Genomic DNA, 16,807 nt, shown 5'->3' with positions numbered 1-16,807 from the left:
TTGTGGCCAGGTAGCACCACCTGGCTAAGCTTTCTAGTGAGCCTCCTCTTTCCCAATTTTTGGCTCTGGGAACTTAGGAGATAGGAAGGGTAAAGGCCAATTTCTGAAGGAAAAAAATTCAAGGGCTGTGACTTACATAAAAGCTATCCCTCTTGATGTGTAGGTGGCTTCCCATGAGGCAAGACACAGCGAAAACAGCAAGAACCTTTATTGAACTACATAACTGGGAAACGGGCAAAGCAACTGCTTATGTACATTCCTGATAGTCTGGGCCACTTCCACTCCCAACGTGATTGGCTGTCTAAACTTCCAAGCTGCAAATCATGACTCAGAGTTCAAGGGCCAATGGCAGAGGCCCAAATCCTGAAATGTTCTATGATTAGACATCATGTATCGAATCAGAACACAGGAGCTCAGAATCCTTAGTCCAGACTCAAGCTCAGGCAAACACAGACCACTGAATACATAACACATCTCACATTATCTTGATGTCTTTTAGAGGTGGGATACAGTAATTCAGCAGTGGAATAAAATGCATTCTGCATATTCTCAGAAGCACTTAATTCTGATTTCTTTGCATGTTCCAGGATGAAGCCCTGGTACTGAAATGAGATTTTAGCGTTTGAGTACAGGCTGTGCTCTGGAAGGCAATAGATTCTCAGAGATCTCTGCTTTCCCTCTGGGGAATAAGCCAATCCCCATAATTCTCATGCAGGTGCCAATCTGGCCCATTCAAACCAGTGTCTACTTTTGCATCTCCTCTGATCTCATTCTGTTTCTCTCTTCAGCTGACTGGCCTCACATCCTCCAACTCTGAGATGATTCTGCAACATCTCTTCAGCCAGGTAAGCATTTGCAAGAGGGGAGAAGGGCGACAGTAGTTGGTGCATGGAGCGGTGTGTCGGAGATAGAATGGACCAGGGATACCCCCCCCCCCATCTGAGAAGGTGCTCTCTAGTGATGTGAGAGCCTTCGCCAACCTGGTACCGTCCAGATTATTTGAACTGCAAGTCCTATCAGCCTCAGTCAGCATAATCATGCTGACTGGGGTGGATTGGACCTGTAGCCCAAAACCTTTGGAGCTCAGCAGATTGGTGAAGGTTGGTGTGGGACCAAGCTGAAACCATTCTTTAAAATTCATGGATTTAGAACTTTATGGATTTATTATTATTATTGATTTAAAAAACACTGTCTTTTTTATCTTTACTTCATACTTCCCCACCCCCACTTTTTGCTATATGTACATTACCACGTACCGGTATTTGTATAGATAGCTCTTTATCAGTATATAATAAGCATGGTTAAAATTGGCCACCTTTATAACATAAATAAAACAACAAGACATCTTCATGGAGTCAATATAGAAGCAGCTAAAACAATAAGGCAGACTAATCAATGTGAACTGTTAAAATGGCTGGGCAAATAAAATAAAATTTCAACCTGGCACTGTAAATCATGTCAGCAACAGTCACACATCAGTACAGAAGGTATTCCATCGTCAGTGTTCCAACATTATCTATCCAACTATTTTCTCTCTCTTTTGCAAAATTACCAGGAAATTATATGGTTGTGCTTTACCCTACACCTTATTCCAAACTATGTAATTTTTCTATAGTGCTTGCATTTCCCCAGTTACCCTCACTGACTGTAATATTTGTGAGTTTTATGCAGGTGTGTTTATTTTAATAACAAAAGTAATTGCACGTATAACTGTTGTGCATGTCACTTTACAGAGTAATAAAACAAAAGAAGAAATCTCCATCTTTTTTTTAAAAAAATAGCCTTGCCAGACCTATTCAGTGAACCTAAGGCCAACATATATTTATTTTGTTCCAACATGTAAATGTTAGGTACCACCACCACTCCATTTGTATTCAGGTTGACTGGTATATTGGTAATAATTCTACAGTTGGGGGTGGGGAATCAATGCTATCAAATGGGGTTTTTTTTTAAGCATTATGACCAAAAACCTGGAACTAAGTAAAATCTAAATTTCTAAAATGTGGAGAAAACAACAGAGGAAAGAAAGATGGAAAGGGTACACAAAACTGTAGAAAGAGAATAGCTTCTGCCTGGACATAAGTGTGCAGAAGGGATAGAAAATATGGAATGTCCTCTCTTCTTCTGAAAAAGATCCATTCAAATGAAGGGTGGGCCCTCTTGGGTAGCCCCCACTCTTCTCAATAGGGCTTGCTCGGGAGAACTTCCCACTTGACCCTGCCTCAGTGGATAAGCTGTCTCCAAAAGCCATCTGGCTACCACTTCACTTTACCTCATGATTTCTTAAGATGCTTTTAAAGACATTTTTCTTGTTTTGTCACTTATTGTTTGCCATCCTGGGCTCCTTCGGGAAAGAGGGCAGGATTTAAATATAATAGAGAATAATAATATTGAGCCACTATGTGGGGAAATGCCAGTATAGTTCCCTTGTTTGAGTGAAGAACTGAGGGGCTCTGTGTTATCCATGTCACAGCAGTCCCAACTGAACTGGGATTCAGCAATGGCTAGCCCTGTGAGTGAGACACACACATTTCTCAGTTTTGCCAGGATTAGCAACCTTGGATGTTCAGAATCATGACTGGAGAACAAGGGGAAGAAGAGAGACACATCACAATGTCAGCTTTGGTTACCTCAACAATCACCATCTAAACTCGAGGGCCAGAGCACGGCCTGTTTTGCAAATTTGATGAAAATGAATGAAGATGGTTTTGCTTTCTCTAAACAAGGGATGGCTGGAGTTGGTATCCAATTATGCATCTTAAAAAAAAATAGTGGGGATTTGATGACAGGCCAGTGTATTTTTAGGGGGAGGGGATGTTTGGCATTCTTTGCATTTTTGCAAAATAATAATAATAATGTAATTTACATTTGAGAGAAGTGATTGGGGTTGCCAAACTTGCAGAAGAAAATATCTTGGCCTGTTCTTGTTACTGTTCGGATCTGTGGAAATCAGATAGCAGAGCTTTTCATAGCACAGAAATAAGCATTTCCATGTACTAATTACGGCATGTCTTAATTGAGTGGGATTAGGATATTGCATTAACACCCCGTTTATGTTCTTCCACAGGAGGAACTGTCCAAGAACACTGAGCTGGTGCAACAACAGCGGCATGTCCTGAGTCATGCAACCAATTTGCCCAATATCCAGCTCTACTGGAGCAGCTACAACAGGTGTGTGTGTGGGCAGGACTTACCTGGGTGGGGACACAGCATCAAAGACCAGCGTGAGGGCATGACAAGGTTGTGTTGGCAGCAGCAAGCCAGAGCAAGAAAGATAGTTGTTGTGCAAGAAACAGATCCAGACTAAGCAGGAAGTCTTTTATTAGACCTCTTCCTGTCTAGGTACATCCAGTGGCCAGCCTGGGTAGGCAGGGCTGGTCCAGACACCAATAAGATTTTACTGCGCAGGAATATGTTCCCTCTGTAATGTCTTCTTTTGAATTTTAAGAGACATTTTATTTTCTTGTCAATTATGTTGCTTTGAACATCTATTCTATATTTTATCTTCTTATGTAATGCTTGATTTTGGAATGTTTCATGCGATGTTTTAATTTGGGTTGTAAAGCGCTTTGTGGTGTTTTTCTTAAAAATATAAAGTAGCATAGAAATGAAATCAACAACAACAACAAAGTTGTAGATGATAATAATAACAATAACATAGGTGCAGATTCCCTGCTCAAGACCTGGTGGCCTCTAGTTCTCCAGCAGACTAGAGTTTAGCAATGTTAGGTAGTTGGCAGGGATATAAATATTAAGGTATCTAAAAAAATAACTGGAACCAGGACTGGCACAAGACATTTGCATGCACACACAATTCCACATACAGAGGTTGACTGGGCTGGCAGTTCAATTTTGCTTAGCACTTCTAACAGTGCTAAGGACTGAGGACAGCAGGCTCATTGTGGCTGCACAGCACTGGCTGCATAGCAAGTGACAGAAGGGTACAACCAGGGGATGCTCAGAATGATAATTCTCCCCCACCAGCACTTACCGCCTGAGGCAATTGCCTCATTCTGCCTAATGGCAAGGCCCCCTGTGACTGAAACGCTCTTTGATTCCCACACAGGCTTTCCTCGGACTTCTGACAGCTACGGGTTTTCTGTTCTGTATTAACTGCTTGCTTTTTCTATTGAAAGAACTACTTGCCTTTAGAGAAGCACACCCTGTGTGTTACCGCATGGCTCACTGCTCTGAGGATGTCTCCTGACTGGAAGGCAGCAAGCCCAGGGCAGTGTGACTCATGCAAGGATGAAATGGGTGGTTCTGCTGCATCTCTCCTTTGGGGAATAGCCGAACATCCATTCAGACTCAATGCAGAATCACAGTAGAATCGCCCGTCTCCAGCTGAAATGGATTGGAAAGGGGTGGCTGTTTCCAAAGTTGAATGAGCCCTTGGAGAAGTGCCATCTGGACCCGTTCCACTCCTACAGGGTCTTGGGGATAGGCCCTCTGTGTGGCTAATTTTGTAGTTCTGGATAACGACCCTGTTTTTTATTTCACCATAACTTAACTTCCAGGGCACTGTAAAAAGAGTTTGAAAAAAACACAGCCACCGTCTGGTGTCAATATGAGTGTTAGTCTAAAGAGGGCTAAAAACAGGCACCCACAGTGATGTTGTGTACACACCATACACTTAACAGCATATATCAAGCATGTGGTTTTACCCAAAGAATCCTGCAAACTGTAATTTACCCTGCACAGAACTACAGTTCCCAGCACCCTCAAAAAACTATAGTTCTCAGGGTTCTTTGAGGGAACTCACATGTTTTAATTTAAATGTAAGTTGTGTTCTGCTGGTGTACCAGAGCTGAAAGGAGCCACTTGCTGAACCTGGGCCTGGGTAGATGGTTTAGGTTCACGAAAGCCCTTATTAATTTCCTTCAATCCTCATTTCTTCTCATAGAACACAGTTTAAGGAGTTGCCATTCTAATGAATTTGCTGCTTTTTGTGTGTGTTTTTTTTTTTGCTCACTCATAAATTTAACCTCATGCTTCTCAGAAAGGCTGCTCTGTTTAAAGGTTTTGACAATATGCTGGTGTGTGTTATTTAAACATAAATCAATGAACTGATGGACTGTTCAAGTTAAAAGGCAGATGACTGAAGCCTTTGTATTATTTCAATCATACGTAAGCTGCCTTGTGCGTGGTTGTGAAAAGATGGGATAATGATAAATAATAACTGCAGTTGTTTAGTCACTGCACCATTTGGTTGGCCCAGAGAAAGGGATGAGACACAGGGAGGATTGTGTGTGTGTGTGTGTGTGTGTGTGTGTGTGTGTGTGTGTGTGCTGGGATTCTGCAGCAGTTCCAAGGGGGGGGAAATGCAGGATGTTATATTGGTGGTCGAATTCAATCTTCAGAGAATCTTAACTTTATTTATAAAAAGAAAAAGGAAAAAGCAAGTTTCCAGGCCTCATGGCTGCAAGAAAATGTTGGAAGGTCTGTTGGCAATGCCAAAGAGAAATCTCAGGTGCTGGATGAGTGGCAGAATAAGATTTCCAGACATTAGGGTATGGCTTGCATACTTCTTTGCTTCGTCATATGACTAGTAAAAACAGAAAGGCAAAGCAATCCCACTTCTAAAGCCCTGCAAGCCAGGATATAAGGTGGGAATTATTATTTTTTCTTTCCCATGGGCTAGCTCCAGGCGAATGCAGCTGAGGGGTCCAATATAGTATATATTAGGGATGGCATATTTTGAAGAGCAAAAAAGAGGATCCTATGACAGACATTCAAAGCAAATGAATGCAATTTGTCCCAGATCTTACCCCTGAAAAAGAAGGTGTGTCCTGGGAAAAGAGGACACTTGGCAACCCTGTTTTAAAACACATGGCTTCCACTAAAGAATCGTGGGAACTGTAGATGGTTAAGGGTGCTGGAAATTGTATCTTTGTGAGATGTGAACTAAAGTTCCCAGGATTCTTTGGGGGGAACCATTCACTTTAAATGTATTTTGAATGCATGATGTGAATGTGACATGAGAGTCAAGGCTTCAGCATGCCACCCCAAAATGCCCCAGTGGCAACTTCCCACCCGTTGAGCAAAGCTCAGGGCTTCTACTGAGAGCAGTGTTCCTCTCCACTGGCAGAAGGAGATGGAAAAGGCAAGTAGTTGTGATTCTCCTTGCCCCTTCCTCCCCAGAAGTAAACATCAGGCTCATATCCTCAATGATGCAAACTTTTTAAAAGAGTTGTGACTGAACAATGCAAAATAAGAGGATGATGCAAATTGTCATCAGGTTAGAGAATTATGCTCTGCTTGGTGTAGGATGTAGATTGACTGAAGAATTCAGACTGATTGTGCTGGGATTGTTTTGTTTTCTTTGTATTTGACCAGTACGCTTGGTCCTGAAAGTTGGCAAGGTTGCCAACCTCTGGGTTAGAAGGATATTTATGTGCCTTCAACAATTGTATGGAGAGGAGATGTTTGGAGTGGCCACAGTGATCAAGACAGAGGAGCACTTTTTTGAAGTGTTAGGGGTTGGCAACTCTTAGACCTAGAATTATATAACAAGGGAGACCAACATATGGAGAGCCTGGTGATGGTATTGGTATGCAGGGGCAGGGAGCGGGTTGCATAAGGAGGTCTTTGTTTAGGAGGCTGGAAAAAAAATAAGCTTACAATTCCCTTCTTTCCCCCCTTACAGCCGCAGAGACCTGAGCTTGGAGCGCGGAGGAGACATCACTTTCAAGTGAGTGCCAGCCAGCACCTGCATTTTCTTTCACACATTTGTGTCCTCAAGTTGCCACCTTTGCTTCTGGGAGGGATCACATGCTGTCAGTAGCAAACTGGTTTTTTAAAATTGGTTTTTTAAAACAGATTAGAGGCTTGGGTTGACACTTGATGCACAGTTCATCCTAACACAGCACTGAAAAAGATGCACATTAAGAGGGTTGCCAGCCGAACAGGAAAACTGGTCTGGCCTGCTCTTGTGCCTTTGAACAGCGGCTTGAGGTGCTAGCAGTGCAGCTATTCATGAAACTGGATATGAAATTTATTACCTAAAGCCTGCAGATTAAGCATTGCTTAAAGGCATAGGAACAGTGGCAAGTTGAAAAATTAGCAATTATTTATATACAGTAATACCTCCGCGAACATCCGTCTCGTCTAGCGTCCATTCCGGCGAATGTCTGCTACAAACCCGGAAGTACCAGAACGGGTTGCTTCCAGGTTTGCTGCTCGTGCATGTGCAGAAGCGATAAATTGCGCTTCACGCATGCGCAGAAGCCCAAACCGCTCCGCGTGCGCACGTAGACGCGGCGCTTTGCCCTGCGTCCTTTTCGGCTAGCGGCCGGGGCTCCAGAATGGATCCCGGTCGCAAAACAAGGTATGACTGTGCTTTTAAAGCACTTCTGCATTCAAACATATATAAGTACTTTAGAATCTCTAGGAGGAAAAGCTGTAAGAGCATAATTTTTTAAGATGCGTCAGTGCCTTCCCACCTATTCCTACATTGCTTCTCATCCTCATTAATCTTATTTTAGATTAATTAGTAACAAGCTTGCTCTGTTTTCCCAGCAATTCTTTTATTTTCTTCACTCTGAAACTTCAGGGACTGGCTTGCATGATTAATTAATCGAAAATAAAAGGTGTGACCTTGTGAATAACTCCCAGGGGTGGCAAGAGGGATGTGGAAAGAGAGATGCTAAAAATAGCAATTTCTTACGTTGTGTCTGAACGAAGGCAATCTTGCATTGCAGTTTTTGTTCCTTCTTGTTTTCACTGATCCCAACTTAGTGGGTCAGCGTCCATGGGTATCTGTCAAGACCCCAGTAACAGCCACCCCAAAAATCCTCGCTACTGTCACGTGCTCACTTGCCAGCTTTCTGGGCACACCAGTGAGGAAAATGGAGCCAATTCTGCAGGCATCAAGCAGGGGCTACACAGAAGGGCCACTGGGGGGCGCCTCCAGATTCCCCGAGGTGCATTTTGCCACTGGGAAGGGCTATAACTCAGTGGTAAAGTCTTGCATGCATAAAATCCTAAGTTCAGTCCCTGGCATCTCCTGGTAGGGCTAGACAAGCACTTCCAGTCAGTGTAGACAGGATTGAACTAGATGGGTCAATGGTCTGACTCAGTACAAGGAAGCTTCCTAAATTTCTGTATGTCATTGGCACAATAATAGTGCAATAGTGGTGAATATATACCAGAGGTCCACACATTGATAAGTTATTCTGCAGTGCTTCTCCAATGTTATGGCATTGCCGTTTGGAGGGGCACTCTTGTGCTATAGGGCAGTGAAGGGGGGGGGGAATAAAGTGGAAAATCTGAGTATAAAAAGTTAAAGGATTTCAGCAGGAAGTCACAGGGCATGCACCAATTGGAAATGAAGCAGTATGTCCACCTTGCAACTTGTAGGCACAAACAGTATTGAAAATGGAATCACATATAACTTCCCCACCATCATCATGAATTCACAATAAAAAGGAGGGTCCCTGACTATGTTCTTCTGAGGGACCCAGAAAAAGCTGTTTATAACCCTGATTTTTTTTGTGTGTGTGCTCATCTTCATGAGTTTCCCATTCTTGTACACTTGCTCCTTTGAGGAACCACGAGCTGTTCTTTTGGTTGAGCTATTTTATTTTCAAAAAGAAACCAACGCCCTGAATTGACACAAAATTCAGCTGCACACCATTTTATAACAGCAAAACTCTGCTGGAATGGGAAGTTAATGGGAAGGAGGGCTTCCATCTCTGTGGAATTTGGATATAGGCCTTGGTTCTTGTGCCAGGTTTCATGAGGGGCCTGGGCTGGCTCAAGCTATATTGCTTCTCCAGGCAAAAGAAAAATTCACACACAGCCTTATTGCAGTCTGTAGACCCAAAATACATAGTACAACAATAATGAATAATAATCAGTAATTATAATTTTGCTGTTCCCAATATTGACACCTTATATGCAGGGAGATTACGGTCCTTCCTTAAGGGTCTTCCCAATTGCAGTCTTGTGCCCCTGGTTCACAACTGGATGGAGTGAGGAGATGGAGCTGCTACTGGGAAAATGGCGGCTGCCCTGCTTCCTCAAATGTTCGCAGGGTGGCGGGTAGTGTGCTCCTCCCTTGAGGGTTTTTGACAGTAAAACTGTGGCTCTCGAAGTTTGACACCACTCTCCACCCACCCAAAATGGTCTGTATGGCCTTTAGGGCTGAGCTGACCCTGAGACAGGAGGGTATCAGTAGTGTACTGTGGTTGCTAAGCAACCTTAGGAAGCACCTCTGCACCCCAAACAAAATGGCTGGGTCTGAGCTGATGCAGTGTGCAAGAGTGTGTAGCTGATTGCCAGGTCTCCTTTTCCACAAGCTTCCAGGATAGACATGCCCTGGACTGACACCAAGGCAAGGATTCCTGCTGTCCCCACCACCCAGAAAGGCCTGACATATCACCAGCAGTACCTGAGAGCATAACTACATGTTACATTGACCACATGAGATCTGTTTGTTGTGATTTCTAATGGCTCCTGCACCAAGAGTCAGAGAGAGTGGGAAGTGATAGAGATCAATTGTAGTGGAGGAGGAATCATTGGCTGTTCCCCCCCTCTTGTTTATCTCCTCTTATTTGTTTTTCTTTCTTAACAGCTAACTTCCCCGACTTCTCTTCCTGAGTGCCTGGGAAAAATTAGTCACTTGGGGCAAGGGGGGGGGGGGAGGCAGCCAACAGCTACTCCATCACTGCAGTTTCTGTCCTCTGCCTTTTTCTGCCTGTGTGGAAGAGAGGAGTTTTCAGAGTTCTCCGGCAGTACAGCTGCTCTCCTGTGGTCAGTATAACACAGCCCTTCCCAACCCAGAGACCTCAGGAGCCCTTCAGATGTTTTGGACTACAATTCCCATCAGCCCCAGCCAGCGCAGCCATCCAAGACATCTGGAGATCACTAGGCTGCAGGAGGCTGTTGTAGCCTGTAGGCCGCTTCTGGGCAGCCTGCTTAATGACCATCCGTTTTTATTTGTTTGTGGGGACATTATGGGGTGTGGTGTTGCAGGAAGCAAATGTGATCTGATACTTCAAGTCTATTTTCCCATCCCGGAGTTCGTTGTGCAAAAAAAGTGCCCTATTGGCTTTGATTGCACAACCTGAATTTGCCACTCTGTGACTGCATCCCACCTGAAAATAGCAGGAGTCTGCAAGGGCCCAGATTCCTGGATTCCCATCTTCAGACTGTTTCAACCTGCAAACATTTCTTGTCTTCTTTGCTCCCCCATCCTGCTTAGCTTGCTCAAGATTGGTGGAAAACTCAAAAGCTTGCTGTCTAGCTTTTCATGAAACATAGAGTAGGGCTCTTGATGCCCCAACTCAAAAGCTGTTCACCTGTTTGCAAGACCCAAGTAAGCTGAGTTGCAGCCTTTACAGCAGCTTTAACTTTCTGACACATTTTTCTTCTTCTTCACATTGCCAGGTGTCCTGTGATGCTGGTGGTGGGAGACCAGGCCCCTCATGAAGATGCAGTGGTGAGTGATAGTGCCAAATATCTTCTCAAAAATTCCACAGCAAAAGACTATGGAGCCATTGGACCTTCCGCCCATCCTCTACTTTCTGGTTTTGACAGGAACTAAGATACCTATTGTCTCACTTTGGCTCTGCTCTTTATGCTCACTCTGCCATTATCTCTCCTGCCAGGTGGAGTGCAATTCCAAACTGGACCCTACCCAGACCTCTTTCCTTAAGGTAAGCAATGCCTCTCAAGGCTACTGCAGAGAATGCCAGTCTAGCTTTCGGCTTCCATTAACTTTGCTGCTGTACCTTTGTTATTTCGTAGACCTGAACAAAATTAAGCCAACAGCGATACATAGCATAACATTCAAAATACATTACAATGGGTTGCAATGCACAAAGGATATAAAATAGCAGGAATGTCTAAAATGAGATCTACAACATGATACCTTAAAATATGGAGCTTAAACGTGAGCCGAACAAAATAAATAACATAACCAGATTAAAAACTGTAACGCATGAGAACAGCCATACAGGATAGGTTTGATCAGGAAAGATTTCCTTTCATGCTTTGTAGTCAGAAAGAGAAAGTTAGCCACAATCTCTGTTAATAACTTGTTTGAATCTGCCAAAAGGTAGGCCAGTTACCATTCAGAAGTCCTGCCTGGAAATTTTCAGATAATACAAGTCGCCAATCCGATTTGGTCGTCTTCATAGATTTTACAGGCAAGAAGTGCAGAAATCAAATATTCTATCATCTCTTCTCCCATTTGTTATTTTATTAGGCTAGACTTATATACAATCACCAACAAAAGCCTCTAAGCATCTTACATAAAGCAATTTAATCTATTAAGAATACCCATGAAATTCAGTGCTAAAAACCTGGTTGCTCCATGTTTCTTCTATGACCATTTTGTCTCCCCACACCTCCCACTTCCTCTATCTCTGTCTTTCAGGGCTGGTCTACCATCCCCATAACATCACATTTGAGATTCCTAAAGTTTGCCTAAATCTTTTTTGCTGCCTCCCACACACCACACACCACAGCTACTTCTTTGTTTATATAACTTTAAAACTTTGAAGGATGAATGCATAAATGCTTTCTTAAGGTTTCCTTTTGGGGAGGGGCAGGATTTTTCTGAACACAGATTCTCTGTGCTAGGAGGTAGGGCACAGGAGTATTCTTGGTAGATTGTGACTGGTGTCAAAGCTTTGGTGTGTCTATTCATGTTTATACAGAAATCAGCTCAGGTTCCCACGCACACATACAAACCAAATTCAACTTTTCCTCATCCTCTGCTGTCACTGAACAACAACCTGTGCTTTGCAGAGGGAATCGTTGAGAGTGGGAGGCAGCCACTTAAGAAAGATGGCCAGGTCTTCCTCCTTAGTCTTGCATATTCTCCAGCCTGTAGACAGTTGCTCCCCATTTAGGTTTCTCTTTGTTTCTTTCAGATGGCAGATTCTGGAGGACAACCACAGCTGACCCAGGTGAGACAGGCTGGCACGACTGGTGGGAGGGTCGGGGGCAGGACTGGATTCTGTCCATTCTGCTGCACTTAGTTAAACCATCCCTAATGTTCCTCAGTGCATTGTACCTTCTGCTAGGACATGCTTCAAAAGTTTGTGCACACTTCTTTGATTTAAATAGAAAAGTCACTTTGGGAAGGGGTGGTTTAGAGATAGGAGAGCAAGCACTTAATTTCTCCTTCCCTGCTGCTGTTTCTCCAGTTCCAAATGCATCTCACAAAAGTTTTCAAGGTCCCAATAATTTGCAAATATATACCTGTGGGTGCTTCTGGACTGTTGCTGTTTTCTAGTAGGATCAATCAATTACAATTGATTGGCAGATCTTGTACAAGAAACCTGCTTCCCCAGAATATCAGACTTTTGGGGATAAGAAAAAATAAAATTCAACATTCATAGAAAAATTGTCTTTGTCCTGAAACTGGGCATAGACCCCTTCCCAAAATGTGACTAAACTTATGTCCAATTTTTGCTTTTAACTTGAAGAGGTTAACATGCCAGACATTTTCCAACTTATTGTGGGTTCTTCTGCCTCCAACCCCAAGCATTGGTGTGGAGTGGTTACCTTATAAAGAGGGAGGCAAGATTACAAATATGATGCAAAAAAGGATTGGCTGGTTATGTTTCCACCTTGATGTTAGCACACCTCTGATGTTTTCCTTGGCGCTCTCTCTCTTCCCTCTCTTCCGTCCTTCAGCCTGGTAAACTGACTGAGGCTTTCAAGTACTTCGTACAAGGCATGGGATACAGTGAGTATTGGATCCTAGACCTTCTGCCCCCTCCCCCATACATCCCTCAGAGGGCATGCATTACTGGGAATGTTTGAGCCAGAGCAGAGATTTCTCAGAATTCCTTTGTGAGCATCTGAAGACCCAGTTCACTGTCTCCACCTTGACTGGGCCCTGCACCCAGTTACAGTGCTCCCCATAGCTCCTTGCAACAACAAAGGGATCTGTCTCTTTCCAAGCACCATGTTCCCTCCATCCTTCCCCCAGCTGACATTCTCCTTCTTGTGACATTCCTGGGGGCCTCTTAGATTAAGTTGCCTGGGAACTAGGGGTGTCCGGAAACTGAAGCCAGTGCCAGTTCTGACCAAAACCCTTGAAAAGTGGCCAGCGGTGAATTCTTGTCCCGGGGGGGGGGGAGGTTCTTTTCTTTGTAGACTGAGGTATATTTTCCTGTTTCTCCTCAGTCCCTTATGTACTGGACAAGAAACTGAGTCAGGGGTCAGGTACCTTCTATGGTATTTCCACCCAACCACCTATAACCCTTTGACACACTCTCTCCCCAACTTGCCTGCACACCCTCCCTTGTGACTTCCTCACTCCCGTGTTCTCTAAAACTCACACTTACACCACCTCCAGTTAGGACACACTGTTTGCTGTGACGATGAGAAAGCAAAATTTAGTTTATTTAGATTTCTGTCATGCACCTAAGTCAATAAGGCTGGTGATGTGCCTTTGTATAATGTCGTACGCTGTATGACACTATCAGACAACAAGGACTGCCGCAGTTCTGCACCATGCAAACCCTAAGTTTGCATTCCAAAACAAAATTGCTCACATTATCAACATGTTATGCAAATGACCTAATTATGTACAAATTCGATCAATTTGCACCCCAATCTGGGCTTTGACTGTGCAAAATATTTGGGGGTGGGGGAAAGAAAGTGGTGATGATGCATGGCTTTGTTTTGGAGAAGGGATAAAATGCAAAATGGCAATAAGTGATGGAGGGAGCAGGACCACAGGCCTTGTTGATGACTATGCAAGTTATTCACATGATCTGAAATCTGCTGCATGAGCCTTCTCCAGAGGAGTCTGCCTTAAGGTCCTTCTCCCTTCCCCCGCCCAGTTGCAGTGGGTTCTGCCTCACATTCGGGGTGCCTGGTGTGCGTGCGTGATGTCACGTGTGTGACATCACACATTGTGAGGCGTACATGACTCAACGGGCCCCATCACACCCTGCTGTGGCTGCGATAGGCCCCAAAAGGCCCAACGGGCAACCACAGTGAAAATTTTGTGGGTGCCCCAGAACCCAGGGTCCCCCAGAGATGGTGCCTATGCTTCTCACTTCCCACTGCCCTAGTCAGCCCTTAACTTGCTCTGTGGGTCTCAGTGCACACAGGTGCTGGGAATTTGAAGAAAGCTGAGCTTATACACATATATAAAACCAGCAAGTATTGCACAATTCCCTGGTAGTTCCAGATCCGTATTTCACACCCAAAGGTGCTCAGTCCCAAATGTGTCTTAGAAGCTGCAGTGGCCATGTGAAGACTATGCTGACCTTGCACTGATTGCTCACCCTGCCTTGGAGGAGCAAGACCTGGGAGGAGCGACCTATGTCTGGCTACGTGCAGGAGCTTTGTCTGACTCTGCCCGTTTCTCTTTTCTCCTCCCCACAGTGGCTTCGTCCTGCATGACGCGCCTCTCCCGCTCGCGCACCGCCTCTCTGTCCAGTGCCGCCTCAGGGGACGGGAACCGCTCCCGCTCGCGCACGCTGTCCCAGAGCAGCGAGGCGGGGGCACCTCAGCCGCCAGCCCCCACCATGGAGGTGTCCTGCTGAGCGCCGGGCCAGGGGACGAGGCCGCCTCCCACCTCTAAACAGGACTTCTTCTGCTATCCCACAATGCACTCCGGCCACTGGGCCATGTGACGATCTCCCCTAACGGTACTAAACGTCCAGGGAGGCCCAGATGGGATGCAATTGTACTCTTTTTAAAACAAACATTAACTCCCCTTGACCCTTCCTTCTCACCCAACACATACACACCCTCCCTCGCCAACCCTGCCCTCTTCTCTCCCGTAACCTCAAGACTAGTGTCGGCCCCCCATCCCGGTTCCCTTAGTGACCCCCCTCGGCACCTAGGGAGGTATGGATGGAATACTATACATTTTCTAAACTGTTAGATCATCCTGCACCTGTTCTGAATTTCTCCTCGATCCTCCCTTCTTTTGCACACTTAGGTTCCTTAATAAGGGAAGTCTGGATTAGCGTTGGGTTTCTTTTTTTCTTTCCTTCTCTCCTGTCTAGATCATAACTAACCATGGTTCCTCCTCCCCCTGATTTCTGAGTGATTCGTTCTTGGAGTAGCCTGGATGGGCAACAGATTGCCTTGCTAGCTCTCTCTCTCTTTGTCCCCTCCGGAGTGTACGTAGGCAAAAAAAGCAGGACCTCACAAGAGAGACGCACAAGCCCCCTTAGAAGGACTTGTCATGCTCCTGTCATGCTGACGTAGTGCCCCCCAGCGTGGCAATTGCTTCACCCCACCCCCCATCACCCCCTGCCCTCCTTACCCGCCTCATCTCCTGAGATTTCTGTCCATTCCGTCTGTCTTGGGAGGTTAGAGCTCCTTCTCCAGGGCCTAGACAACTTCTATTCTTCCCCATTATCACTTCAATAGAAACGGAGCCCTCAGCCGCTCCTCCTTGCCCATCATCTCTCTCGCTTTCGTTTCTCATCTTCCCCTTGCCCGTCCCATGCAGACACCTCACCTTAGCCATTCTCTTTCCCACCTGAAACCCCTTGTAGATGGTAGCTGCGTTGTGATGTGCATGTATGGTTCCTGCTAAGACAGCGAGTGATTTGGGCAGTTAGGGGCATTTTGGGAGGCTGGGCAAAGCTAAAATTAGGGGTTGGGGAGGGTGGGGTTGTTCCTTTTTCAGGATGTTTCAGGGGGGATGCTGGGAGGGGAGACTTGCTGGAGGCTTGAGCCGGATTGCTTTGTTGTGACTGTGCCAGGCACAGATGTCAACAGGCTACAGTTATACTGGCTTTGTGTAATGAGATGAGTGGAGGAGACTCCCGACTGTTAACGGCTGTGATTATTATTATTATTATTATTATTATTGCAACAAGGGCTGACTGTAGTGGGTTCTGGGTGCTGGCTTTGAGCAGGGCTCTTGTGGTGCCGTGGAGGGCAAACTTTGCGTCAGCTTAACTCTGTAATGGGATTCCAACTGTATCAGTTCTCTGAATGTTATCAGCTGTATTAAAAAAAAAACAACAACAAACCTAAATGTATCGATAGTGTTTGCCATGTTGATCTCACAGAATAAGGAATCCAAAACAAATAAGGTAAAATATTTTCTTGGAATCAGTTGTAGGTGAGGGTATCCAGTATGTAAACTTCTGAGTGGCACAGAACGCTTCGTCGAAACCCAGAATAAAGAGTTGTTTGTGAACCCAAAAGACAATGGTCCAGTTAGAAAGTCACCTTACCTATTCCACAAACCTGAATAGGCACTGGGGGTTAACAGTTCAGCTGCCTGTATATACGGGCATTGTTTGAAATGGATTCCAGCTGGAATTTAAACTCCATCATGTAATGGGATCCTGTTGTATTTGAGAATGTGTGGGCTCTGTGTTTTTTTTTTCTCCCCCAGAGCCATTGATGGTGAATTCTGACTCTTAACAATAAAGTCTCTAGAGGAATGAGTTTTTGCTTCTTTTCTTATGGCCAAGGTGGCCCATTCATGCAACAAGCCAGGGCCATTTTCTGCAGAACAGGGAAGTTCACAGCACACTGTGATGAAAATGAAACACCAAAGTTGCCAGGTAGGGTGGGTCGGAGACAGAGACTGAGGCTCAGCCTCACCATGCCGCCATCTTGCACTGGCCAATCGGATGCCTCGGGGAAATGCACAAGCAATTCACATCTCCTAGTAGTGAATCTGGTGGTAAGTGCTACTGGCTTTGTAGTCCCAAACAAGCATGCTTCCTGAGGTTTGCAGAAGTACACTATAAACAAAACCCCATTAGCAGGCAACCCAGCCCACTGAAGATTGAGGATGCTTGGTAGCCCGGAAATATTGAATGTCAAATGGAAAAGGGAAATTGGGTGGAAGCATGGAGCC

At 44.9% G+C, this 16,807-nt stretch overlaps 1 protein-coding gene across 7 annotated transcripts in view; it reads left to right on the top strand.

Moving 5' to 3' along the window:
- Positions 1–16,388, top strand: part of NDRG2 (NDRG family member 2) — a 39,820-nt gene extending 23,432 nt beyond the window's left edge. For 4 of the 7 annotated variants that reach the window (XM_079951268.1, XM_079951265.1, XM_079951269.1 and 1 more), the window contains 9 exons: positions 789–845; positions 3,068–3,171; positions 6,647–6,691; positions 10,390–10,441; positions 10,611–10,658; positions 11,880–11,915; positions 12,649–12,700; positions 13,144–13,177; positions 14,356–16,388. In XM_079951268.1, the coding sequence (XP_079807394.1) occupies positions 789–845; positions 3,068–3,171; positions 6,647–6,691; positions 10,390–10,441; positions 10,611–10,658; positions 11,880–11,915; positions 12,649–12,700; positions 13,144–13,177; positions 14,356–14,554 (627 nt within the window). In that variant the 3' untranslated portion in view covers positions 14,555–16,388. Of the gene's footprint in view, positions 1–788; positions 846–3,067; positions 3,172–6,646; positions 6,692–10,389; positions 10,442–10,610; positions 10,659–11,879; positions 11,916–12,648; positions 12,701–13,143; positions 13,183–14,355 lie in introns of all 7 variants that reach the window. The other 3 variants (XM_079951271.1, XM_079951270.1, XM_079951267.1) reach the window with 2 other exon arrangements.
- Positions 16,389–16,807: the final 419 nt, after the last annotated feature.

Source organism: Podarcis cretensis, assembly GCF_951804945.1.
Source record: "Podarcis cretensis genome assembly, chromosome: 13".
Classification (NCBI taxonomy): domain Eukaryota; kingdom Metazoa; phylum Chordata; class Lepidosauria; order Squamata; family Lacertidae; genus Podarcis; species Podarcis cretensis.
The sequence above is the reverse complement of the archived record's forward strand: the minus strand, read 5'-3'. Positions and strand labels throughout refer to the sequence as shown.